This window comes from Pleurodeles waltl, chromosome 1_1, assembly GCF_031143425.1.
Source record: "Pleurodeles waltl isolate 20211129_DDA chromosome 1_1, aPleWal1.hap1.20221129, whole genome shotgun sequence".
NCBI classification, from domain to species: domain Eukaryota; kingdom Metazoa; phylum Chordata; class Amphibia; order Caudata; family Salamandridae; genus Pleurodeles; species Pleurodeles waltl.
The window spans coordinates 985,458,727-985,486,435 of NC_090436.1; the positions used below are offsets into that span (position 1 = coordinate 985,458,727).

At 42.9% G+C, this 27,709-nt stretch overlaps 1 protein-coding gene across 2 annotated transcripts in view; it reads left to right on the plus strand.

Moving 5' to 3' along the window:
• Positions 1 to 27,709, plus strand: part of SNCA (synuclein alpha) — a 628,022-nt gene that overhangs the window by 37,940 nt on the left and 562,373 nt on the right. For both annotated transcript variants that reach the window (XM_069230269.1, XM_069230270.1), the window contains exon 2: positions 26,719 to 26,870. In XM_069230269.1, the coding sequence (XP_069086370.1) occupies positions 26,750 to 26,870 (121 nt within the window). In that variant the 5' untranslated portion in view covers positions 26,719 to 26,749. The remainder of the gene's footprint in view (positions 1 to 26,718; positions 26,871 to 27,709) is intronic.

Sequence of the window (27,709 nt, forward strand, 5' to 3'; positions counted from 1 at the left end):
ATCTCTATCTTTCTATTCTTACCACTTAGTATATTTGTCTCAGACTATCTCACCTTCCTCTCTTTATTTTATGTCTTTCTATACCTCCCACATCTTTCCACCTCATCTTTGTCTGTACCTCCATTTTCTCTCGGCATGATCGTTCTCATTACACTGTTCTCTTTGCCTCGCTATACTGTACTTCTCCTGTCTCATGCAGCCTTCCATTTCTTCTACCCATCAGTGTTAAATAAATGTCTAGCCAGGGAAGTGTGCGATTCACGAAATAATCGCAATATCAGTTATGGTGCGCGAAGGCCCCGATATTCAATATACTGGGCGCAAAAAAAAAAGAACAACGTCTCTTAGCAGTGATCACAAAATGTTTCACGGTCTCAGAGAGCTTTGTTTAATTAAGTTAGTTAAATGGCGCTGAACAGAATTACCTGACTTGACACAGCCGTGAATAGTAGATGCTTCCTTTTCCGAAGCAGTTGACCCAAGCAGAAAGCTAGGAGCATGACAAGAGGCCTAATAACAAGCAGGGGATTTGAGAAGTCACCCTCGGGACATAAAAAAATGACCATCTTCAGGTTTAGTGGGTCAGCACAGTGCTGAGGAAGAAACATGTGGTGTTTTCACATTAATACTTCACATTATAGCACTGGACTGGGAATATTTTTAAAGTGAGTTTTAAACATGAATGTAGAACTATTCCTGCTACCAACCTCATCAAGGCCACAGTGCCATTAGTGAACTAAGAGGCAAGACGGTTGTCTAGTGAACCCTGTATGTGGCCCAGATCATTGTAGACAGAGCAACATTAGTCTATTAAATCAAGGACACTAGGTTTTGTACAGCTGGTATTCTGAAGTCATGTATTTGTTGGCGCTTTGGTTTTCAAAAGTGAAGAAACAGAAGAATCAGTAAAATTAAATATTGCCAAGATCACACAATTTAATTAAGCTGGTAAGCGCGATTAGTCCAGGCTTTTTGGTTTCACCTGGTACAAATCTGCTGCTAAATGTCTCTCCTTTTTATCTCAGGGGTTACTGTTCTGTTTTTACTGCTTGGTGCATGAGTGTAGACGAGGGTGGCAGGCAGAAGACATATGAAAGCTTGGCTTGTTACTGGGCTTGAGGTTCGAGCCGGACCTAAAGCCGAGCCTGAGTCATCCTTCAGGCTTGATCCTGGCTCCAGTTTTCAGTAGCTCACCAACCTCTACACATAGGTATCATTCTATTGTGGGAGAGAAGGGGTAGCCGAAAGCAGAGCACACGTGACCAAGACAAGGGTCACTGCACCATGGTTTTTTCCTCTTGCAGGGAGGGCTTTGAGAGGGGTTGGGAGGAGAATGAGGGAGCAAGGAGTGTGTGAGTGCACCTTTACGTCTGCTCATGCATGGACAAGTGCAAGGAACTAAATGAGATCCTGCAGGAAGGGAAGCAAGGGGTGTTATGAGTGCAGGGAAGTGAGTGAGGGTTGTAGGCTGCTCCTGCAGGAAGCGTTGGGAGGTTGCACCAAATTAATGCAGTGAGGAGAATGAGGGGTATAGGGAACTCCTATAGTGAGCGTTGTGCGAGGTGTAGGGAGCTCCTGCAGGGAGAAAGGGATGGGTGCACAGGGCTCCTTCTGGGAGAAGAATGAGTGGTGCAAGGGGCTCCTTTAGTGAGAGCTGTGATGGGAGCTGGAAGCTCGTGCACTGATGGTGTTGTGAGTTAGTGCAGAGAGGAGAGGGAGGAGTGCAGAGGCCTGTTGTAGAGAGGAGAGTGAGGAAGTGCTGTGAGCTCTTGCAGGGAACATTTGAGCATGCAGCAGAGTCCCTGCAGGGAGTGTTGCTAGGATTTTGTGTCAGGTATGCGCTAAAAAAGTAACGCAAACCCAATGCAAAACCTTTAGAAATCTAGGCCCAGGTATTTTAGCACTAACTTACACGATGAGTTAAGCCCTTGTGGTTTACTTTTTAGGATAACTATCAGGCTATGAGTTTGAATCCTGGCAGAATCAGTTCAGGCTTTCACTAGTCTGATGTTGATAAAATAAATGATAATAGCAAACAAACACCCTCAGATAGTTTAAACATGCCTATACCAAGATGGAATACTCTGTTTTAATCAGTTTTCGCTAATTTAAGGCTGAAAATAAATGATTACAATTAAAATAAAATGCAGCAATAACGCCGCAAAAAGTGCAACTGTGTGCCGCAAAATTTACATTCTCATGCTGTAAAAGTTACTAATCTGTGCCATAAAATCTTGGGGGGTCTGACAAATAGAAAAAAAGTAGAGGGGAAAGCAGTTAAAAACAAATATGTAAAAATTATTGGATTTCACCCAATAGAATCATGAAAATCCCCAGAGCAGTGGCTTGATTTTTCCTATTGCAGTGAGAAAGCACAGCAAAGGGGAATTTATTTGTGAAATATTGGCAGTTAAATACAAAATTTCTAAGGGCTACATGCATGTGTCTTCTTTTAATATTATGTATAGGTCCCTCAAAACTCACTAAGTCACCTTTAATTTGGGTCTTGCTTAGAGTACGGTGGAAAGGATACTCGGTCACAAGGGCAGCAGACTATCCTTTCCACCCTACTAAAGGTTCACTGTCTCATTTAGAAAGAGAGATGTGAGGTCACAAGAGTGCGGTAGACAGAGGTGGGGGGACAAAGTGATGTATTGACAGAGAGTTGAGTTGGACATTGGTGAGCTAGATAGAGTAAAGAGAGCACGTTGATACATAGAGATGTTGCACTTGGTAGAGAGACAGAGGTAAAGAAGAGAGGAGCGAGGCAGAAGATGTGACAGGAAGTAAGAGAGAGACATTATTATTTAATATAGTCAATATAGCGAGTATATTAACTCCTATTTTTCTTTATTTTCTTATTCTTAATGATATCTAGTTGGACATTGTTATTTAGATTTTGCTAGCATGTGTTTAGTTCCAACTCTGTTTTTACATTTTAATGCTTTATTTATAATGTTCCTTAGAAATGTTTGCACTCTTTAAGATGTGTACTGTATCATAAATTAATTTTGTCTATGGTTAGTTTTTGGTAAAAATAATAATTTACAAGGCACTTTCCTAGATAGTAATTTGTTTTCTGCTGATGAACATGAGATTATTAGTCTGCCTCTGTTGAAAACCAGGTATTTGAGAAAGGATGGCAATAAGTCAACGTCTTGGTATGATATGAGACTGAGCTGCCACAAAGTCCAGAAAATGCCCCACCCCTTATAGGAAAAAAATGTATGTAACGTAAGGGCCAAATGTACATAGCATTGGTCACAAAATGTGACCAGTATTTTTGTGACCAATGTGCTATTTTGCAAACCAATCTATGTATTAATAGGTTGGTTCACAAAGTACCAATATCTAGTGAGTTGCCACAAACTGAGAGCCATAGTGATGGGCTGGAGGTCTACTGAGGTCTGCAGATTCCCATGTTTGTGATTGCTTTTAAAAATATATATTTTTAAATGCAGCCTACTTTCCTTAATGAAAACAGGATGTCTTTAAAAAAATACAAATGTTACAAACAATTTTTAAGAGCAGGCAATGGTTTGTGGGATTACTGACTACTCTTAAAAATATTTTCTTCAAAATTCAAAAAGGGAAAGGGGTCCTTTAAGGACCCCTTCCTATTTGTGCATGCCTTACCACTACTTTTCAGTAGTTGGTAAAAGATGAATATTTTGTGTCCGGAATTTGGTCACAAAACATTAATATATACGCTGCAAATCAATATTTAGAAAGGACACCCTAAACATGCCCTTTACAAATACCTATTTGGACTTCGGTAGTAAACCTAAATTCCCAAATTGCTATTCAGTAATGAATCACAATTTATGGTTTGTACACACCAAAATGCCTTTTTGCAGTCACAAAAGATCTTATTCTATTAATTAGACCATTTATCTTCATACAGACCGTTTGGCTTCATATATCTGGCCCTATGTCTTTACTCAAAGAAAGGCATCTAAAACACATAAATATCAAAATGTAAGCACAAATATAATTAAGAAATGAAGAAATTACATTTTCCAAACCCAATTAGATTTGAAGAGAAAAATTTAGTATGTGGAATGACACCATAGTGAAGCAAGTGGTAGTATGGATCAGGTGTTAAAAAATAAAATAAAACCCATATGTAGAAAATGGCCCTTTTCGATGTGGTCATCTCCAATAGTTCGTCTTGTGCTGGATGCTATTTTATTGATAATTTTTAGTCCCTGCACACTGGGGCACTGCTGACCAGTGCCAGCGTATGTGCTCTGACCTCTAAAACATGGAGAAATTGGCTATTGCCTGTTTGGCGTATCTAACATTTGTATAAGGCAATAGAATATGGTGCGCAAATACACCAATGGGATGAAGAGTTGACTGCTACCCGTGGACGTGCAATATTTAGTGTGCCATCCACTATTGTGACAAAGGAAAATATGACTTCAGGCTTACTATTGTGGTTTGACATTTGAAGTGTAAGACCAACACAATGACTTGTTAAAATAACCCTTTTGACAGATTAAAAACCTCCCTTTTAAATATTAGTAAGTCACTCCTATGTAAGCCTTGTAGTCCACAAGGTAGGGTGCATGGTATATAAAAGTGGGATATAAAAAAAATCAATTTATCTTGTCCTGACAGTTACAGGCCAAAAAGCTATTTTCATATTGACAGACCTATCTGTCCTATTTAGAAAACCATGGGGTAGGTTATAGTACTAATACTATATCTGTAGAAAAAGATCAGCATACAAAATATTTAAACCACTTTTTAAAATAGTTTTAAAGATACAATTCAATGGTGAAGTCAAATTTTTAATAAATATAATTTAGAACGCTACCTTTGGCCTGCCTGAAGTTCCTGGAAGCTAATTTGCATTATCTCGCCAGCTTCTCCCACCAGGTGCTCAGCCTTCAGTATGTGTGAGTGTGATGTGAAATGCTTCCCAGGAGCAAACTATAAGCTGGCCTGAATGGGGAGAGATGACTCATATGAACTCCACAGAATATTTAAGATATTCTAAGTGAAGGATGTGGGCTCACTGCTAAATTCTGCTCAACAGGTCCATTGAGCCACATGTAATGCTTAGCACACACTTGAAAGGGAGAGAACAGGTTGCCAAAGCAATTCTTCTGGATTCTCTGTCTGGTTGCTGAAGAGCCCTGCTTTTGTTCTATCTGACTCAGGATTTCTGTATGACACTCCCACCACACACTCTCCCAGTTCTCAGAGCCCAAGTTTAGAGTGATGGAAGACTTTTGCCATCTTGAACATACCTGGCACATAGCATTTGGACCTAGTTGTGGTAAGGCAGACAGGAATTACCCCATTGGTTAGTGCCCACCCTGGAGTCACACCCAGCCACTAGCTGAATCTGGGCATAAATGCGGCACCTCCAGGCACCCATTTCAGAATACTTTCTGGACCTGCAGAAGATCAGAAGAGGACTAGACAATCTGTCTGTTATATGAGAGGAGCCCGAAAGAACTGGACGTGCTCCCTCTTGTACCAAGGACAAAAAGGTGGATTCCAAGGGTCAGTTGGCTGACCTCCTGTGTAGCCTCCTGTTTGACCACTGGGAGACAACAAGCTGCAAGAGGCCTTATACTGGAAGTATCAAGCTGACCAATGACAACTGATACTAGAGTGGATCCTGCTTCTGACCTTTGCCCGAAACTCTGTGAGACTCTAAGGCCCATATTTATACTTTTTTAGCGCCACATTTGTGTCATTTTTTTACGCAAAAGCAGCGCAAACTTCCAAAATACAATTGTATTTTGGAAGTTTGCACCGATTTTGCATAAAAAAACAACACAAATGCGGCACTAAAAAAGTATAAATATGGGCCTAAGTGCCTTACCTGAAGGGCACTCCTCTTGTTGATTGTAAGTTAAAAGGCAAAGCCAAAAGGTAAATGATTGGAACTTAAAAGACTAACGGCGTGATTTACAGTTTGGCGGACCAGGCTTCTCCATTACAAACGTGAAAGATATCCTGTCCGCCATATTACAATTCCATTATTTCGTATGGAAATCGTAATACAGTGGATGGGATATACGTCACGTTTGTGACGGAGTGAATGATCCTCCAAACTGTAAATCAGGCTCTTAGTAAAAAGTAAAATCTCCAAGTAGGATGAACCTAGTTAATGTATCTGATACGGTCAGCCACAAATCATGCCTATGCCCAAGTCTACTACAAGAATAGACTATCATTGGCGCTTAGCGTTTTTAGCATTTTTGGCATTATTTCCACTTAAAAGTCCATATCTTCAGTTCTCCTAATTGGATTTTTCTCATTTTATTTATGAAATTTCATTCTGTTTAAATAATTTAATTTATGTTTTTATTGTTTAGCATTCACGTTATTACTGTTTTGGTGCTGTATAAATAGGTTACATGTTCTCATACATTGAGCCTGTGTACTATGTGCTATAGCTACCAGGGGGTTGAGCTCAGGTGAATTTAGTGACTTGGAAGGTTTACTGTGGCAAGAGCAGTGATTATTCCTTGAAGCTGGCAGTAGTCCACCCCAAATAATAATCCAATTTCTTACATCATTCAATAGTAATGGCAACTAAAAGTGTAATGCTGGTCTATGGGATAAGGAGGACTAGCAATCAGCCAAACTTCACAGCCAACTAACTGTACAGCATGGTTGGTAAAAGCTGGTCATTTACCCCATTCAAGAAAAGGTTGGTAATCTTGGATTTTCTCAATGGTCCTTCAATAACCTCAAACGAGGACAAACGACTATAATGAATTCACCTAGACTATCTTATAGGAAATGTTGTGTAACTTTACCTCTAGAGATCCAAAGTTCTCACTCTATTAGAATTGGTTTCTTAGGAAACGCTAAACAGGTTTGCCACTGGAGTATTCCAGTCTACAACAAAATGCCTACTTCCAACTGATTCTTGGGATATTTCTAAAGAAGCACCCTTTCCTTTCACCAAAGTGTCCACTGGACTCCCCATGTACAGAGGATGCATTTAACAAATGCAACCACTAGATATTTCTAGTTTCACCTGTGTGCTGTCTTTCTCTCCTTGCGGCCACAATATCTTCTGCATAGAGAGCCTTCCGCACTCTGCCACCAATAGAGAGCATTGTTGGGACATCATCACATGATGAGGGTCTTGCCCCCCTTTCATGAGTACCCCAAGTGCAATGATGTCTGTATCCCTGATGATGATTTTTATATTCATGGATAAATACAGATCTTGCATGTGCGACATCATGTAGGCCTCTTTCACGGATTGTGGTCTTCTTGGATTAGGAGAGACGCCCAAAGTGCTAACCTCATAGTGGTGAAAGGCGTCTGCCTTTGCCAGGAGTGAAGCAGCAGGATCGTGGTGATGGCAGAATACTTATAGTAATCAGTAGGATTGAAGGATTGAATAGGACTTTTTACTTATGTCACTGGAGTGAGACCTGCAGGCTCACTTATTTATAGTTTCGCTGCTGTGTGATTAACTCACTCTTGGTCTACATTGGTTTGGTGTGTAGTGCTGCACAGTGCATGTGTGTTCTACATTTGCTGGGTATACATGTGAATATGAATGGTACAATACTGGGATAATGCAACGCTGGGTGGTCACTGTGTGCTACATACATGTGGAGGCTGGGTGTATGCCCATGAATGCTACAATACATGGAAAATTCTGGGTTCCATATTGGAAGGCACAGGGCTAACTAGAGGAACACGAGCTGTTGGAGGAATTCCCCCCCAGACAGATTAGTGGATTGCTTCATTTCTGTGGCTTGGGTGGGATACACTGGAGAAAGCCAAGGTCTGAAGTCTATTTCAAAAGGTGTTCTTTGATTCAAAGAGAGGTTCACTGGGGGATCCTTCCAATTCTATCCCTGCAGGGAGGTCTGAGGAGAAGGCTGCTGCACCGCTCAGGTCTTTTCCCTTGTGCAGGTTAATGTCTGTGACCCCCATATGCTAAAGGAGGGCCACCATGAAGTGACCTATTAAAATTGCTGCACTGACTGGGTATTTCCCAGAATGCAGGTAGAAACTCAGAGACCCTGTATGCCAGGTGGGTCTGACGTAAAGATTACTGCCATGCTGATTGGGTCATAGCTCATGTGCAGCGTGAAAATTATGACCCTGTATCCCGGGGGCGACACAAGGAAAAGGCAAGGAATGTGGCCTGCTTAAGACTGTCATTGAGAGGAGGAGGCCAATATGGTGACCCATGCAGGTCCAAGCCCTGATTGAAAACCAGCACCAAGTGAGGAGGATCTCAGGAAGCTAGCATGAAAAGAGTATTGAGGATCATTTGCCGCTGCCTCTGCAGGATTGCATGTGAGGAACTCGAGAACACTGACTGCTGCCCCTCCAGAGCCTCTTCTGAAGGACTCACTGGAGAAAGCTGCTACAGCTTCAGCTCCCGCAAGGGGGAGTGCTATAAGACTCTTGTAGTGCAGGTCCTGCTGGTGCTGGTAAGACTGATTTATAGGCCAAACTGCCCCGGAGGAACTTGCCTGCCATGCAGCACTTAGGCACTGGATTTTTTTTTACTTAAATCATAGTCGGAGTGAAAAAACACTACCATTGGTGAGAGGGCAGTGGGACTCAGGAACTTGCCTGTTAAAACACTAGAGCCCTGACCTCAGGGGACTGTGCGTATTGTTTGTGAATGCCTTATTTAACTTTGCCTTAATATATAAATACTCCTTTTTAATAAAAGCAAATATTTGACTGGCCAATTATTGTTTGCTGCTGCTGAAAATATTTGAGTTGTGAGCCTATGTTCATCCCTCTGGGCACCACAAAGAGAAGCCTGGGAGTGCTTGAACTGCACTACCACTGAAAGTCAAGTGCCGTAGGGGTACTTGACCTAATTGCTCAGGACCCATAACAGGTTAGGCTCATCAGGAGTAAAATACATCAACCCCCACATTTGGGCCCAGTAGGTTTTGCTTTCCCTGTGGCCCTCCGAATGGGGTTTTCCAATTTGCGATAAGCAGTAGGCTGCCTAGCATTTAGTAACTTTCAATACAGGTGTGGCACTGGCCATTTCCATTTTGGACAGATCTATTGCTAACACTCACCACTTTTACGTTCTGGAATGCCCCTGTGTTCACACCACCTTAGATGTCTAGGGTACAACTGTCACCGCTTTTAGGAGTAAGCCCCTTAGGTGGGTTGAGTCCAGCAGAGACCCTGACCGTGCAGTTGGGGCTTTGGAAAGCTAAGGCGGAGGAAGAAAAGAAGTCTGGAGAGTTTCAGAGGGAGATGCTAAGACTAGATCACTGGAAACTAGAGGAGAGAAGGTGGGAGAGACAGGAGGAATGAGCCCTTGAAGAGAAATTGTGAGCAAGGGAACAGAAAGAGGGAAAGGGAGGAGAAACAGATAGAGTGGGAAGAAAACCAGACGGAAGGAAAAGGAAAGCAAGCTGGAGAGTGAAAGAAAAGCCCTTAAGAGAGAAAAACTTAGAATAAGAGCAGTGACAACTCTGTCTGGGATAAATGACTTTACATCCAGTTCTTGCCAATTTGTGGCCAAGGTTCCAAGAGATCTTGTGCTTAAATATGTGGAAGGTTTGTGAGCTTTGAGGATGTCTGCAAGGCGCTTGCCTTGAATGAGGTGTCTAAGACAGCTGTCTTAATCAAATGCATGCTGCAAAAAGAAACAGGTGTGGGAAGATGCCTGTGGTAGATCAGATTGTCTACGAATGAATTTAGGAGGCTCTGATTAGATGGTTTGGGACTGAAGTCAGCTCAATACCTTCAGATATTCTTTGACTGCAAGAGAGTGTATGGTGTTCCGCTTGAAACTTGAATTCATGTGTATTGTATGATTGCAATGAGTGGGTGAGAGGGGAGAAGACCAGGGACTTTTAGGCCCTTAACCAGTTGATGATTGCAGAGCAACTCAAGGAGGAATGCTCTACCCAACTTAGGCAATACCTGTCCCATATGACAGGGAGTGATCCAGAGAAGCTCGCAGTGGTGGTTGACAAGTTGTTAGCTAATAGGGTTCACAAGATGCTAAAACAGCACAGTTCTAAGCCAAAGGGGCATATGAACTCTCCATAGATTAGTTCAAACAAGAAGGTAAGGACATGGTGTAGGAGGCTGGCCTGGTTTGTAGTGGGTACCCTAGGTACTTACACATTATACCAGGTCCACTTATTCTTTATTAGTGAAATGTAGCCAGTGTTCTTGCAGCTTAGGCTGTTAGAGGTAGCTGTAGCAGAGCAGCTTAGGCTAATCTAGGAGACAATCAAAGCTCCTGCAATACCACTATAGTTACACAGTACTTATACACAATAAAAGACTATACTCAGTGTTACCAAAAATACAGGTACTATATTTTAGTGACAGAAGGCCAAAAATATCTTAGAGGCAATACTCCTTCTGGAGGTAAGTATTATGCACAATATATACACTAAAGCCCAAAATCAGGTAAATAAATAGTCACAGAATAGTAGAAAATACCATAGAATACAATAGGAAACAAATAGGCCTAGGGGCAACACAAACCATATACTAAGAAAGTGGAATGCGAATCATGAATTCCCCCCTAGGCAAGGGTAGTGTGTAGTGGGGCACTGGGAGTGTAAGAAAACCACAAAGGTGAGTAAAATACCCAACCCCAGAGCCCAGGAAAGTAGGAGTAAGGTACTGTAAGTTTCCTCAGGACTCACGACAAGTCGTGATAAGAGTTATTGCAAGAACCAAGCAAGACTGCAAGCAAGAAATGGTTGATTCCTGGACCTGAAGACCTGTGAAGTGAGGAGACCAAGTCCAGAAGTTGCAGAAGATTCCAGGAAGGACAGGATCCCCTGCCAACCTAGAAGATGGTGCAAAAGAGGATTCTCCGGTTTGAAGAAGTCTGCAGAAGAGCACCAAAGAAGGTGGCTGTGGGTTCCTGCATGATGCAAAGGCTGTCCCACGTTGAGATATTGGATGCAGGTGAGTTGCATTGCTGGATTCGTCCAACAAGCCTTGGTTCAAGCAATGTTGCGGTTTGCATCAAAATGGCGCTGCCTGGAACCAGGAGGGACCTGGGGGCCTCAACTCAGACTGAGGAGGCAGAGGGGGCTTCCAACACTGCAGGGAACCCACAGATGACCAGGAAGCACCCACGGGAGTCCCAGGACACAGGGACAAAGAAGGTGCAAATTGTAGTTGCTGCAGAACTACAAAAGAAGGACCCATGCCGCCAGAGAACAACTCAGCGAGTTGAGCGTCATAGGATAGAGTGCTGGGGACCTGGGCCAGGCTGTGCATGAAGGATTCTTGCAAATAGTGCACAGAGGCCTCAGGAGCTAGAGGCGACGCAGTGCACAGGGGTGCTGTTGCAAACCGGGAATGCAAGCTCTTACCTCCTCCAAATTTGGACAGCTGGACGTTAGGACAGTCTGGGTTGAAGGGGTCCACCACCGATCGTCATCTTAGAAGGTGCCTGCTGGAGCAGGGAAGTGACTCAGTCACTCCACGGGAGATTTCTTCGGTCCTTCTGGTGCAGGGTGAAGACAGGGAGTCCTCATAGCGTGCACACCTTGGAAACTGTTGCAGTTGCTGGCTGGAGCTGAAGTTACAGAGTCACAGTAGCCTTCTTGGATACTCTGTTGCATTCACAGCGGTTGATCTGGCGGTCAGAGGATGAAGCAGGAGTTGCAGAGGATTCCTGGTGGAAAATTGCAAGCCAAATCTGAAATGGAACCCACAGGAGAGACCCTAAATAGCCCTGAGAGGGTGATTGGCCACCTATCAGGAGGGGTCTCTGACGTCACCTGCTGGCATTGGCCACTCAGAGATCTCCAGAGTGTCCCCACACCTTGGAAAACAAGATGGCTAACGCCAGGGACACACTGGAGGAGCTCGGGGCACCACCCCTGGGGTGGTGATGGACAGGGGAGTGGGCCCTCCCCTTTCCTTTGTCCAGTTTTGCGCCAGAGCAGGGACTGGTCGTCCCTGAACCGGTGTAGACTGGCTTATTCACAGAGGACACCATCTGTGCCCTTCAAAGCATTTCCAGAGGCTCTGGAAGGCTACCCCTCCCAAGCCTTTTACACCTATTTCCAAAGGGAGAGGGTGTAACACCCTCCTTCCAAAGGAAATGCTTTGTTCTGCCTTCCTAGGACTGAGCTACTGAGACCCCAGGATGGCAGAACCCTGTCTGTGAGGTGGCAGCATCTGCAGCTGCAGTGCAAGGCTTAGAGAGCTGGTTTGGCAGTACTGGGGGTCCATGGTGGAGCCCCCAGGATGCGTGGGATTGCCCCCCCATACCAGATTTGGAATGGGGGGACAATTCCATGATCTTAGACACCTTACATGGCCATATTTGGGGATACCATTGTGAAGCTAGATATAGGTATTGACCTATGTAGTGCACGCGTGTAATGGAATCCCCACATTCACGAAGTACAGGAAATTGGCCCTGGAGAGCGTGGGAGCACCTTTGCTAGGGCAAGGGTGCCCTCACACTTAGTAACTTTGCACCTAGCCGTCAGTAAATAAAGGTTAGACATAGAGGTGACTTATAAGTTACTTCAGAGCAGTGAAAATGGTTGTGAAATAGTGTGTGCACTATTTCACGCAGGCTGCAGTGGCAGTCCTAGAGAAGGGTTTGTCTGAGCTTATGGGTGGCAAAAGAAATGCTGCAGCCCATATGGATCTCCTGTAACCCCAATGCCCTGGGTACATAGCTACCACATACTAGGGACTTATAAGGGAGGTCTAGTGTGCCAATTGGAATTGGAATTTGAAGTCACTTAACTATAGTGACTAATTTGGAAGCAGAAAGAGCATAAGAACTGAAGTTCTGGTTAGAAGAACTTCAGTGCCACAGTTAAGCACTACTGACAACACACACAAATGCCACAAAGTATGAGCACCGGGGTCCTGGCTAGCAGGATCCCAGTGAGACAGGCAAAACACACTGACAAATAGGGTTTAAACTATGAGCACTGGTGTCCTGGCTAGCAGTATCCCAGTGAGACAGGCAAAACACACTGACGAATAGGGTTTAAACTATGAGCATTGGTGTCCTGGCTAGCAGGTTCCCAGTGAGACAATAAAAACACACTGACACACACTCACAAACAGGCCAAAAGTGGGGCTAACCATGCTCGAAAGAGGCTACTTTCTCACACATGGGGCACAAGAAGGGTCCAATCAAAATGGTAATGGTAAAGGTGTGTCCTGGAAGGAGCATCATGAGAAGGGAGGGCAGGGAAGTTCTTCCGAGTTTAAGTTGGTGACTTGTTACATGTACCGCCTGGTGGGACATTACAAAAGGTATTGCCAGGTGAAAGACCCAGCTTATCCATGATAGCAAGCATGTTACACATGGATGAAGGGACCTGAGGGGGCATGGTTGCTCTCAACCTAGTAGCTATGGATATCTGGGAGAAGTGCCATGCGCTCCGAAGTGCATTCATCCTAATACAAAGGAGTTTGTGCAGTAAGTTAGTATCAATGAGAGGAAAGGCCTGCCCTGTGGGCTACTGAAGCCTTCTGTACTATGGTTGAGAGGAATTGCCTTAAATCTGAGGAGATACTGTCTGGTCCCAAGGATATAAGAGGCGAAAATTACCATCAAGGCGAGCAAGTGTCAGATGGAGCAGTCCTCTGTAGTGAAGTAGCGTAAGGAGGGGGAACGGAAAGATTTGCTTGTTAGATGCCAAGATTCAGTCTCTGATGAACTGGGAGGTACCTGCTACCCAGAGGGAGGTGAAGGACTTTCTAGAACTTCCTGGGTATTACACCTGAAGAAGGAACTATGCATTAAACCTGTACTGAAAGCCCCGGACTATAGCCAGCTTTTCATTGTACAGACGTATGCCTGTAAAAAAGGAGTTGGAGTGGTGTTAGCTCAACTGGATGACAGAGAGCCCCTGGTAGCCTTTATTAGGATGATTCTACCCACAGAACAGAAATGGATGGCTATTTCGAAATAGTGCTTTGCCATAGCATGGGCCTTGTTTAAGTGCTGTTCTTCCTTGTTTGTCACTAAGGCCCATATTTATACTCTGTTTGCGCTGGGTTTGCGTCACTTTTTTTGCGCAAATTTGGCAAAAACTTAACTCCATATTTATACTTTGGCACTAGACCTGTCCAGCGCCAAAGTTATGGAGTTTGAGTCATTTTGTGTACGTGAAAACCTACCTTGTGCTAATGACATGCAAGGTAGGCGTTCCCGTGCAAAAAATGACTCTAAGGCATATTCGCCTTATATATCCTCCCGTGTCATTTTGACCCACAGGAGTAGGCGGGCCTTAAAACATGGCACCTAGCCAGATTTGCGCAGTTTTTAACGCCTGGGTCAGGGCAGGCGTTAAGGGCCCTGTGGGCTCATTTCCATGGCCCTTCCCTACCCCCAGTGACACCCCCTGCCACCCTCACCCCCCCCTGGAGGACACCCATGGATGGGGGGACCCATCTACGGTAAGTAGAGGTAAGTTTTTTTTTGTTTTTTAAAGGTGGTATAGGGGGGCCTAACTTGGGCCCCCCTACATGCCACTCTGCCCAATAGCCATGCCCAGGGGACAGAAGTCCACTGGGCATGGCCATTGGGCAGGGGGGCATGACTCCTGTCTTTGCTAAGACAGGAGTCATTTCCATGGGGTTTGTGCATCAAAAAAAGACGCTAGTCAGGTTAGAGTAATTTTTTTTAACTCTAACCTGACTTGCACCATTCTTTGACGCACAACCCCCAGTCTTCCCTAAGCCTCCGCACTACTGGTTAGAGTAATTTATTTTGACGCTAACCAGGCCACAGCGCCGGCTACTGTCATTCCTTAAATATGACGCCCGGCAGGCGTGTTGGAATGTCGGTAGAAGGCGTTAAACTTTTTGATGCAAACCTGCACTGGCGCAGGTTTGCATCAAAAAGTATAAATATGGGCCTAAGTTTGTGGTGCAAACAGATCATAAGTCATTAAAATGGATGATGGCTATAAAGGAGGAGGATCCCAACTTGTTGAGATGGTCTATTTCTTTGCAACAGGTTAGTTTTTGTAGTGGAGTCCAGTACTTGATTGAGCCATGGTAATGCTCATGGACTTTCCTGCTGGTTGTACCTATCTGATCACCCAACCTTTCCAGAGCTTGTTCGAGGTCTTCTGATCTGGGAGAAGCATTGGTTAGGATGGAAAAGTCTCTAGAATGGTGATGGGCATGCATCTCTGCCCTGAATGCCCCAACTGTAATGATGTCTGAATTCCTGATGTTGATTTTCGTTGTCATTGGCGAACAGGTATCATGCATGTGTACCATGAAATAGGCTTGTTCCACGGATTGGTGTCTTTTTGGACAGGGAGGGGCACCCAAAGTTCTACCCACATAGTGGTGAAAGGCTATTGCCTTTGCTAGGAGTTAAGCATAAACCTGGTGGTGTCAGCATACCAGTTATCAGTAGGCATGAAGAGGCCTTTTAAGTGTGTCACTGGAGTGAGGCATGCTGGAACATCACAAAACAAAATAAAATGATGGACGGAGTGTTGAAACTTTTCAAACACTCGCCCCCAGTCACAGATCTGGGTTTAATCCATTGTTATTTTGCTCGCCACATCTCCCCTGTTTGGACCCTGCTACATGCAAATCAGTCTTGACCCTGTTCCCCATGAGAACAGTCCATCCTGAACTACCAGGCCAGGTCTTCCCCGGACAGGAAACAAGCATCCTGGGACTGGTTTTAGGGTATCATCCTTCATCAGCCAGGCTAGCTTGAATCCAGTGGCGCAGCGAGCAACAAACCCAAGTCTGGGCATACCCCTGCCCCTTAGGGCGCACAAAGCAACATCACAAAACAAAATATAATGATGGATGGAGTATTGAAACTTTTCAAACACTCGCCCCCAGTCACAGATTTGGGTTTAATCCATTGTTATTTTGCTCGCCACTTCACCCCAGTTTGAACCCAAACATATGCAAATCAGTCTTGACCCTGTTCTCCATGGGAACAGTCCAGCCCGAACTGCCAGGCCAGGTTTTCCCTGGATAAGAAACAAGCATCCTGGGACCTGTTTCAGGGTATCACCCTTCATCAGCCAGGCTATCTTGAATCCAGTGGCGCAGTGAGTAAGGGACCCACGTGCGGGCATACCCCTGCCACGTTGGGCGCACATAGCAACATCACAAAACAAAATAAAATGATGGACGGAATGTTGAAACTTTTCAAACACTCACCCCAGTAACAGATCTGGGTTTAATCCATTGTTATTTTGCTCACCATGTCACCCCAGTTTGGACCCAACCATATGCAAATCAGTCTTGACCCTGTTCCCCATGGGAACAATCCAGCCCGAACTGCCAGGTTTAGTCTTCCCTGGACAGGAAACAATCACCCTGGGACTGATTTCAGATTATCACTTTTCATCAGCCAGGCTAACTTAAATCCAGTGGCGAAGTGAACAAGGGACTCATGTCTGGGCATACCCCTGCCACTTAAAGCGCACAAAGCAACATCACAAAAAAAAGAAAATGATGGACAGAGTGTTGAAACTTTTCAAACAGTCACCCCAGTCACAAATCTAGATTTAATCCATCATTATTTTGCTTACCACGTCACCCCAGTTTGGACCCAGCCATATGCAAATCAGTCTTGACCCTGTTCCCCCATGGGAACAGTCTTTTCTGAGCTGCCAGGCCAGGACTTCCCTGGAAGGAAACAAGCATCCTGGGACCGGTTTCAAGGTATCACCCTTCATCAACCAGGCTAGCTTGAATTCAGTGGTGCAGCGAGCAAGGGACCCACGTCTGGGCATACCCCTGCCACTTAGGGCGCACAAAGCAACATCTGAATCCAAGCTAGCCTAGCTGATGAAGGGTGATACCCTGAAACCGGTCCCAGGATACTTATTTCCGGTCCAGGGAAGACCTGGTCTGGCAGTTCGGTCTGGACTGTTCCCATAAGGAACAAGTTCAAGACTGATTTGCATATGGCTGGGTCCAAACTGGGGTGGCATAATGAACAAAATAACAATGGATTAAACCCAGATCTGTGACCGGCGGTGAGTGTTTACATTGTTCAGCACTCCATCCATCATTCTTTTGTGTTACTAAATTTTCCCTAAGTGGGAAGGGTATGCCCAGACGTGGGTCCCGGCTCACTTTGCCACTGGATTCAAGCTAGCCTGGCTGATGAAGGGTGATACCCTGAAACCGGTCCCAGGATGCTTGTTTCTGGACCAGGGAGGACCTAGCCTGGCAATTCGGTCTGGACTGTTCCCATGAGGAACAGTGTCAAGACTGATTTGCATATGTCTGGGTCCAAACTGGGGTGGCATGGTGAGGAAAAGAACGATGGTAAACACGACTCCCAAAACGTATTGGTACCCCGGTCCCTGCACTAATATTTGCAGACAATACTATCTTGATTTCACAAACACCTAGGGGTCTCCAAAATTTACTGGATGACTTTAACATAGACTGCATCAAAAAGGGTTTGAAAATAAATATTGGGAAAAGCAAATACATGACCATAAATCCTCACAGGAATTTCATGAGGAACATCGGGGTCACTGGTCAAAAACTAGAGTGTGTGTCCAACTTTGTTTATGTAGGTGTAACACTCGATTCTAGATTGTCATGGAACCCACAAAAAAACCAGGCTAGCATGACCCCAACATACCGATCAAGGGCTGTTCTTAATAGATGCAATGTGTCTGTGAATAAATTAATGATGCCTGTCCTGGAAATCTAAAAATATAAAGCCCAGGCGATCACTTTGTATGGGTCAGAGGTGTGGGGTATAGGCAATGTTAAACAGTTTGAGCTCGGAGAGAACAAATTCATGAGAGGATTACTAGACTTACCAGTGGCAACACCCCTAGTACCCATTTATAGCGGTTTGGGTATCAAACAGGTAGAGCACATTACAAACCTGTGGGATATACTCTATTGGATTAGACTATGGATGACACAGGAGTTGCTTCATTATAGAGAGGGCATTGGGGAACTATTGGAACTTGACAAGACATTACATTTCCCATGGTTCAGACATGTCCTAAAGTGTGTAAATAAGCTTGGCCTTTCCTCTTATTGTGCAGAGCCACAAATATTCATGCAGAGTTCAAAGAAACATCTATAGCAAGTATACTAGGACTATGTCTCAAATGCTCTCAACTGCAACCCAAACCTAGGCAGACTTACAACCCAATTCCTTGCTGTTAAGCCAGAGCCATGTTTTGAAGATTTCCTAGATGCTATCCAACCCCATAAGATAAGGATCCTATATATGAAATTTTGTTACGATATGCTTCAAACCCACACCTATAAGGTGAATTGGAAGCCACATGATGAAGTTATTTGTACCTTATGCACCTTAGGCCATGTTGAGGATATTGCACATGTTTTGCACAGCATATGGAGAGATAAGGAAGAAATGGATCCGTCCATTGGGTAAAAGATTAGGGTTTAGGAAATACCAGGAAGCTTTAAGGGTAATGAAGAGTGGCACAGCCCCATCCAAAATTTTTACTATGAGCAAATACCTTCTATCAGAAGGATTTGCAAGGGGTAAGATGGACCTGAAATTGTGAAGATGAATGATTTGGGTGCTAAATGCTGTTGTATACTGAGTACTGCATTAGTGTTGACATACCTTATAAAAATTGTGTATGTACCATATAGTTTGAGGACTTTTAAAGTATGAAATGTAAATTTTTTATGTACACTTTTACTGTTTTTTCTTAACTGAAATAAAGTTATTATTTATAATCTACTACACTATCTGCTACTAAACGTTATGCCACTTTACTCTATGCTACTACACCATATGGTTTTACAGTTTAGGTTACACCACTGTAGGCCACTCAAGTCTAAAATACATCACTCTACGCCACTCTAATGTATGCTATTCCACTGTACACTACTCCACTATACATCATTCCACTGTAATCTCATCCACTCTATAACTCCACTCTGCTACACTCTATGCCACAATACTAGACTGTACTCCACCCTATCCCCGTACACTCCATTTTCCAAATTTGCATTCAACTACATGTCCATACACTCTATTGTTCAACACTCTACTCCACTCTATGATAGTTTCTAACACTATACGGCACAGCACTCTACTCTACTTTAGGAGACACCACTCCACTTTATAACAGTTTCCTTGACTCCACGCTTTGCCACTTTGATGTATGCCTCCCCACTCTACCCTACGCTATACCCAATCCACTCTACACCACTCCACTGTACACCACTCCAATTTACGCTACTCCACTCTATGCCACTCCAATCTTCTACACTCCACTGTGCAATATTCCACTATATGCTACTCTACTTTATGGTAATCCACTCTATGCCACTGCAGTGTGTGCCACTCCACTCATCAACGCTTCATTTTATGACACTCTTCTCCACTCCATATAACTCTACTCTACAAAAGACTACTACATTTCATGGCACTCTACAACATTCTACTCAACTCTATCCCTGTACACTCCTCTTCCCAACTCTATACTCCACTTTATGCCTGTACACTCCAATGTACAAAATACTATTCCACTCTACAACACTTTTATACATAACACAGCACTCAGCTCTACTCTACGAGACCCCACTCCAGTCTATAACAATTTACCACCTATGCTATGCCAGTACACTCCACTCCATGCCACTGCACTCTAAGACACACCTATACACTCTATTGCACTTTACTCCATACTACGTTAGACCACTCCACTTGACTCTACTCCACTATACAAGCCTTTATCTCACTCTACACTACTATATAACAGTCCATTCTACGTGATTTCACTGTTTCCCACCCTGCTGTACTCTATGCAACTCCACTCTACAACACTCCACTACACTGCACACCACTCTCTGACACTTTACTTCTGTCTATACCCCTTCACTCCACTGTCAAACACTGTACTATACTGTATGCCACTGTACAACACTCTATTCCACTATTCTCTATGATACACTAGTCCACTATACAACATGCATGCAACTCTTTGTATGCCACTGCACCCCACTTTGCTCCAGTCTACTCTGAAACAGTACTCCACTCTACTCCACTACTCCACTGCTCTTACTCTACTCCACTCATTGCCATTTGTACTCTATAACACTGTATGCACATCCACTGTGCTACAATCTACACCAATGTACTGTTCTGTACACCACTCCCCTCCACAAAATCAACTAGACTCTATGCCACCCACCTCTACTGTTGTCTACATCACTTTCCCATACTGTACAGCACCCCACTACACTCTAATGTACAACACAGTATTTCTGAAACTTTACTCAATTGTATGCTAAACTACTATACTTTACTGCATTCTACTCGATTACACTTTACTCCACTCTAGCCAACCTCATTCCAGTGTATTCCATTCCACTATACTCCACTCCACGACACTTTATCCCATTCCACGCCTCTATGCCACTCCACTGTCCAATGCTCTTCTCTACTGTATGCAGCTGTACTGTATAACACTGTACTATACTTTATGCCACTCTACTCCACTCCATGCCACTGTACTACACTGTACGACACTCAACAGCACCCCACTCAACTTCTCTCTACAATACATTACTCCACTATATGACATGGCATTCCACTCCATGACACTCTTCTCCACTGTATTCCACAACACTCTACTTCACCCTACTCCACTCTAAAACACTCTACTCCACTCTGTGACTGTTTATGACACCCTGCTCTTCTGTTCGACATACCATTCCACTGGATAGCAAGCTACTCAGTCTACAATACTTGACTCCATTACATGTGACACATGCCACTACAATATATAACACTCTACTACACTGTATGATACACTACTACACTCTATTCTACTCCACTCAATTCCAATCTACAATACTCCAGTCACTAACAATAGACTTTACAACACTCACCTGCACTGTACTGTAAGACATGTCACATAACAACTGTCCACTTGTGACACTGGACTCTACGATTTTAAGCACATTTTTATTACAAATTTAAAAAAAACATTGAAATTCAATGAAAAAAACAAAGGTTAAAGCTTAGTTATAGTTAAAAAAACTTTTTTTCCCTATAGAAACCAAGTTTAAACTACACAAGTTTAAAAAAATGTGAAAGTTATAGTTAGACCTTCCATTTATAATTTATCCACCACCTTCAAATTATTATAAATAGCGAACATTGTTACGCACTCTTTTATTGTCGCTAACCAGACAATGCTAACTATAACTTGCCATTCTAGCATGCACTGTGTTCTTACAACCGTTAGGACTAGCATGTGCTTTAAAGAGTACTTGGGTTTGTTGTACATCAATATGTTTATGGAAAGACTGCTGAATATTCCCTTAGGTAAACCCAATTGCTAATTAAAGAGCAAGCTGGGCCTTACAGGTGTTGTGGATAACTGTTATACTGAAATAACAATAATTCTAAACAGAAAGGTATAAAAACTTTGGATTTCAGTTTCAGAGAAAAAAGACCCCATCTGGAAGCATTCATATTAGCTGATCAAATTGTCAATGTCAATACACAAGAAAGAACTTTGCTATTTCTATGTCTTCAAGAAGAACACACAAAAGCAAATGCAAATGAGATTAATGAGTCTAGAATATGACATTAATTTGTGCCTATTGTTTATGTTAATCATTATTTGCCTATACTATTGGATGAAAAGTCTACCCAATAGTGAATTGGATGGTAAGAAGGATACATCAGATTCTAAACATATGGTTCTTGGTTCAAATAAGTCAATGAAATCCTATTGTGTGTTCATACACAAGACACTGTGTCAAACAATGTAATCACCAGAGTATTCTGCATGCGGATGATGGTGGTATCAACAGTGGACTGAAGAGAAAACAGTGTGCCTAATGGCATATAGTGACCTGTACTGTGTTTATTTAATGGTCAAAACTAACTCTTTTAAAAAATGCAACATTGATGGGATGGAACCATGTGGCTATTCTGTTTTGTAAATTAAAACCATATTTAGAAAGTATTCCTCCTTCTTTTTTCCTCTTCCCATGTGTGTTGTATTCCTCAGCACATATAATGCTAGGACATTGACCTAAATCATAGTTTTTGTACTGGAAAGGAACTCCTCCTGTTTAAAAATTATGCTGACTACAACACAAACATCCTTGCACTGTGGCACAAGAGTGACTGAGTTGAACATGGCTGCTGAAAGAGCACCACCACAGAAGAGAGCAGAACTGAACCATTTCTATGTAGAAATGGCACAGGTTTGCTTTCTCCAGTGCACACAATGCAGTGCAATAACTTTGCTTGCTGACTAGGGTTATGCAAACTCTTTGTAAATTGTGCATGTATCTATTTACTCCCCAGCTGGTTATATTACATATTGCTAAGCTGGATTTGTGCCAAATTCATTGATGGATGCATGGGAGCACCCATTCACCACCCATGGAATGCCCACTTAAGGCAAAGTAACAAATGCAGTATATTATGCTATGTTGTTCTACTTTTGGTTCCAAACCAATGAAAATCGCCATTTGCATCTTTTTGTAAATACGAACTTGGAAATTCTGGTTTGTGTTAAAAAAGTAGTTGAAAACCCAACACAAACTCTTTGTACATCTGGGCCACAATGTGTAAATTGTACTACCACATTCCCTCAACTGGAGGAAGTGGATGAAACCAAAAAAATATGTATGTTCATACTCTGCATAAACAGCCAATTCAAGAGTAAGTAATTGAAAACAGTGCTTAATAATAAAATATTAATGGATACATGTATTACCTTACGTAAAGCTACTGATGATCCATTTTTTCCGTGTTCTGAATATATTCAGAGCCAGATTTATCATGGTTTTGTACCTCCCTTACGCCACACAAGGGGGCCCAATGGAGACGCAAAAAGTGACATTTATCAAGCCTCAGAAGACCACCTTGCATAGCTCTGCATGACTTGATAAATCTAGAGTAATGCCAGGCACAGCAAATAGTTGTCAAAATATTACATCTCCCCAGGTGAGGCATAATGAGTCGAAATATTTTTATTTCTCCTTGTTTTTTCCTCTTTCTATGTGTGCTGCATTCCACAGCACATAAAGAAAGAGAAAAATGCCTCTCAGGATTGTTTTTGTGCAGGTAGTTATCTCTTCCCAAACAAAAACAACCCTGTCTACAATGCAGACATGCTTACTCCATGACACAAGGATTTCTGCATTAGTGCTAGGAAGCCAAAAGTTCACCAGCACTAGAAACAAACTGGAATGCATTGTATAATGGTAAATACAGCACTTTTCTGCCCTTTTCCTTTCCATTGTGCTGTATGAAAGAATGATGAATCTGGCCTTCGGTGTCTTGGAGAGGCTTCCAAAAGTTGATCTTTCTGCATAATGGTGCTAGGGAGGTACTATGTCCACATGATAAAAAGTTGTAAGTTTGTATGGGTAATAGGCAGCCAAATGAGGCATCCCCAGACTACTCATCAGAGAGTGAAGAGTAAAAAGCTACACTTAGATGCATATTTATCAAGATTTTGCACCTCCCTTGCACCACACAAAGGAATGCAAAACTTAAATGAGATTTATCAAGCCATGCAAGGTCACCTTGCTTGGCCCTGAGTAGATTGATAAATCTGAAGTAACACAAGGCAGAGCATATCTCTGCCTCGCATTACTCTGCAGCAGGGAGGCGTGCCATGGGTGGAATGTGGCTATTCCCACTGATCCACCCATTCCTTCTGACACATTAGCAGATTTAGCAATATTGGTAGACATGGGAAAGCAGTAGAATTGTACCCCACCCCACCAGAGGTGCAACAGTGGGAAATATCTTTCCTTCACTGTGTTGTTTCCTCTTTCAATGTATGCTGCATTCTGCAACACTTTTAAAAAGGGGACAATGCCTCTGAGGATTGTTTCTGTGCAGGAAGGTGTATTGTTCTGCACAAATAAAATCCTGCCTGCAATACACGCACCCTTGCAACATGACACAAGGACGCCTGGTTTGGTGCTGGGTAGCCAAAAGTGCACCGGAACCAGGAAAGGACAGGAATGCACCATTTATTTGTAAATACAGCACCTTACTGCCCCTTTCCTTTTATGCAGCCCCACAAGGTGGCTTTGATGCATTGCGTGAATTTTTTTGAAATATGATTGTTTAATTGTGGTTATGAGTTCTACTGCCCCTTGTATGTCAGGAGCTAAAAGATTTCTTACAACCATACAGCAGTTTTAAAGTAATTCATTTTACTTCACTTCTGTTTTTATGAATTGATATTTTAGTGCCCTAATCAGCAATATGAAAAACAGATTTTAGAAAAGCATGAATTAAAGATCGAATGTTTTTCTTTCACACCACCAATGCCTATGTAAGAACAGAAAGGGACATATGTGCTCATAAAAAAAGCAAGTATTAACACACAAATTCACACCATTTTACAGAGTGGATGCTGGGCCTTAAACTATTCAGTTGTGCTTGATCATTTACCTGCTACAAACATCATTTGGCCTTTCACTGTAGAAAGACCTGACCCGCCTTTGTATGGATGCCAGGGATCCCACAATTTGAGAATGTGATATCTGACTGCAATTCTAGCATTTGGGTCACCTGGATAGCTGGGAGAAGGTTATTCATCTCTCAAAAAAACACCCTAGTAGGGCTTACCAAAGATGCACCGTTTTCTAGGTGGAGTACAGTTATTCTGCCTCAGAAGAGCCTCTGCTCTGATATCTGTAAGATGGCCAGAGCCATCTTTAGCACTGGTAGTGCCCGGTGAGACTTTTTTTTGGCATCCACCCGTATACCCCCATATCAACTTTGGCTATGAGAATGCATTCAACAGCATGGACAGTGAGCCCCTTTGGGAACTCCTACGTCACTACGGTGTGCCACATAAACTTGTAAAAATCATCAGTAAATCTTACAAGGGAATTACCTGCAAAGCAGTCTATGGAGAATAACTCACAGAAGCCTTCAAAGTGAGGACTGGAGTCCACCATGGTTGTTTCTTCTCACCTTTTCCCTTCCTGTTGGCCATAAAATGGATCATGAAGACATCCACAGAAGGAGACGAAATGATATCCAATGGACACCTTAGATCCCGCTCGATGACGTGGACTTTGCGGACGACCTGGTCCTACTCTCCCATACCCATCTGCAAATGTAAGATAAGACCGACAATGTGGCAGCCACAACAGCACAACTTGGCCTCAACATCCACACAGGAGAAACAAAGATCCTAAAGGCTAACACAACCAGCACAACTGCAATCACGCTTAAGGGCGATGCACTGGAAGAAGGTGAGGCCTTCACCTACCTGGGCAGTGTCGTACACAAGCAGGGTGACACAGACACCAACTACAAGACAAGAATCCTTAAAGCAAGGACTGCCTTCATTCAGCCACAAAATATCTGGAGCTACAAGGGCCTAACACTGCAAACCAAGATCAATCTTTTTAACACCAACATAAAATCAGTCCTTCTGTATAGAGCAGAAACTTGAAGGACAAGTTTGGCCACCACCAGCGAAGGCCAGACCTTCATCAACACCTCTCTGAGGAAAATCCTCCAAATCCACTGGCCACACACCATTAGCAACAACAACCAATAGCAGTAGCCTTTCCAACTCCTTGCTCATCAAGAAATCATGAAAAGGCACTGGATAGGTAATTTATTTGCAAGGCTGCCTCAACCACCACCAGGCAAGCCCTGACCTATAACCCTCAACCGAAAAGAATAAGAGGAAGGTCAAGAAATATCTGGCGCAGAGGCCTCAAGTCTGACTGCAAGAAGATGGGTTACTCCTGGAGTCAGTTTGAAAGTAAATCCTAGGAGAGAGGTGACTCCATAGTCTTGATGATGGCTTATACCCCAGGAGGGGTAGTGAGCATAACAAAGTAAGTACCCATGACCTCCTTCTCCATAAATTCCCTCACTACCACCCACCAACTGTACCACTCATCTCTACATAGCCCATGTCTCAAATACATTTTATTTGTTTTAAAACACTGGTTGAGGTTGGTTTGCTAATAAGAATACATTTCTACCCAAACAAACTCTTGTCAGCAACATTAGCGATAGATAATGAAAGACTGGGGAAAATACATAACCTCCTAACCTATACCATGCAGCTTGTATGCAGTTCTCTGATGACAGTTCATAAGTCACTGTGCTACATTAAAATTGTAACTTTTTAATTGATAGTAACAAGAGAATCTATGTGACAGAAACAGTAACCTTCTGAGCTATTCAGACATGCTAACCCTCTGTGCTAATTTATGATGAGTCAAACTGCCACTAGATAAAACTCTGTGTTATCTTGACATTTGTATTGATGTCTGAAACTGCTAGACACACAACAACTCTGCAGCAAGCACTTGCAAACTCATGAGCTATTTCTAAACACAGTGCCCGCCCCTAACAAGTTCAGCGCCAGGTGTAGCTGCATCTGTCACAACATCCTAAAGTCAGCCCTGGGCAAAGCTATTCCCACATAGGCATGAAGCCATACCCCCACCCTTACACTAAGGTGTAAAATTTACTGCTTAACAAAGGGTATTACAGAATTTGTTGTGCAAGCATTGGCAGCTCCTTCTGAAATATATAAGTTGCAGGAATGCAAAAAGGGTACTCACATGTAGGCTGTCCTCCAGGACACATGCAATTCAGCCATAGTAATTAAGAAAAATTATTTTCATAGTCTGCTATTCATTTTATATGATATGGCACTTTCTTTTAATTAGTTATAGGTTTGTTATATTTTTGGGGTATTGGGCTAGATCTTCTTGAAAGTGTATTAGTTTGACCACATGAATTTGTGTGAATTGCAGTTCGAAACATCTTTAAAGGAATTTGCGAGCCATGGATGTGTTCATGAAAGGGCTTTCCAAAGCCAAGGAGGGTGTGGTGGCAGCAGCAGAAAAAACGAAGCAAGGTGTAGCAGAGGCAGCAGGAAGAACAAAGGAAGGTGTTCTCTACGTGGGTAAGTGGGACTCTTATTACACAGTCGCACACACTGTGAGTATGGTGAGACACTGATGTATACAACCATGTCTGGCTACTGGTTCTCTCCAAAAATAAATTATGTCTGTTAGTTAGAAAATAACGGTATAGCTTTTGTCCTCTCATATAACCTGCAAAAGAGCACATTTTGGCAAGTAATACATTTTAGATTTGGATTGGCAGAAAACTTTTATGCAACTGATTTTAAAACAGTGATGCAAGCCTTGTTTTTTTATCTTGTGCTGGTAGTAGTTTTATTACACTTGGATGGTGGTCATGCTCTTTTAGCAAGCTCCCCAGAGCCTCACTAGCTCTATTTAAAGGCTTTTTTCCATTTGCAGAATGTCTGATCAATCAGAAATCGGTTCATATAACACCTATTCTGAGAGACCTTCACTGGCTTCCACTCGAAATTAGAGCAAACTGCAAAAAGGCCAGCAACACGCATGAGTCACCCAGGTAACTGTAAAATGAACTCATTACCACAGAAATAGAAATAGACGCCACTGGCAAAGCAAAATCCAACTTTAAATCATATAGAATAATAATAAGTCAAAACTCTCAGTCAGGCAAGCACCAATAATCTGAAATCGTCTCACTAAAACTCTAACTCAACCCTAACGTGCTTGCTTTCTAAAAATGGATGAAAATGCACCTATTTAAACCCCATCTAAATTCCAAAGTCTGATGATTCCCATTCTTCCCCATGTTCTTTTGTTATCAGAAGTTACTTTATAATGTTGTTATACGTAAAGAACTCCTCTTCCAGTGTGGTGAAATGTTTGCTATATAAGCGTATATAATAAATAAATCATATAA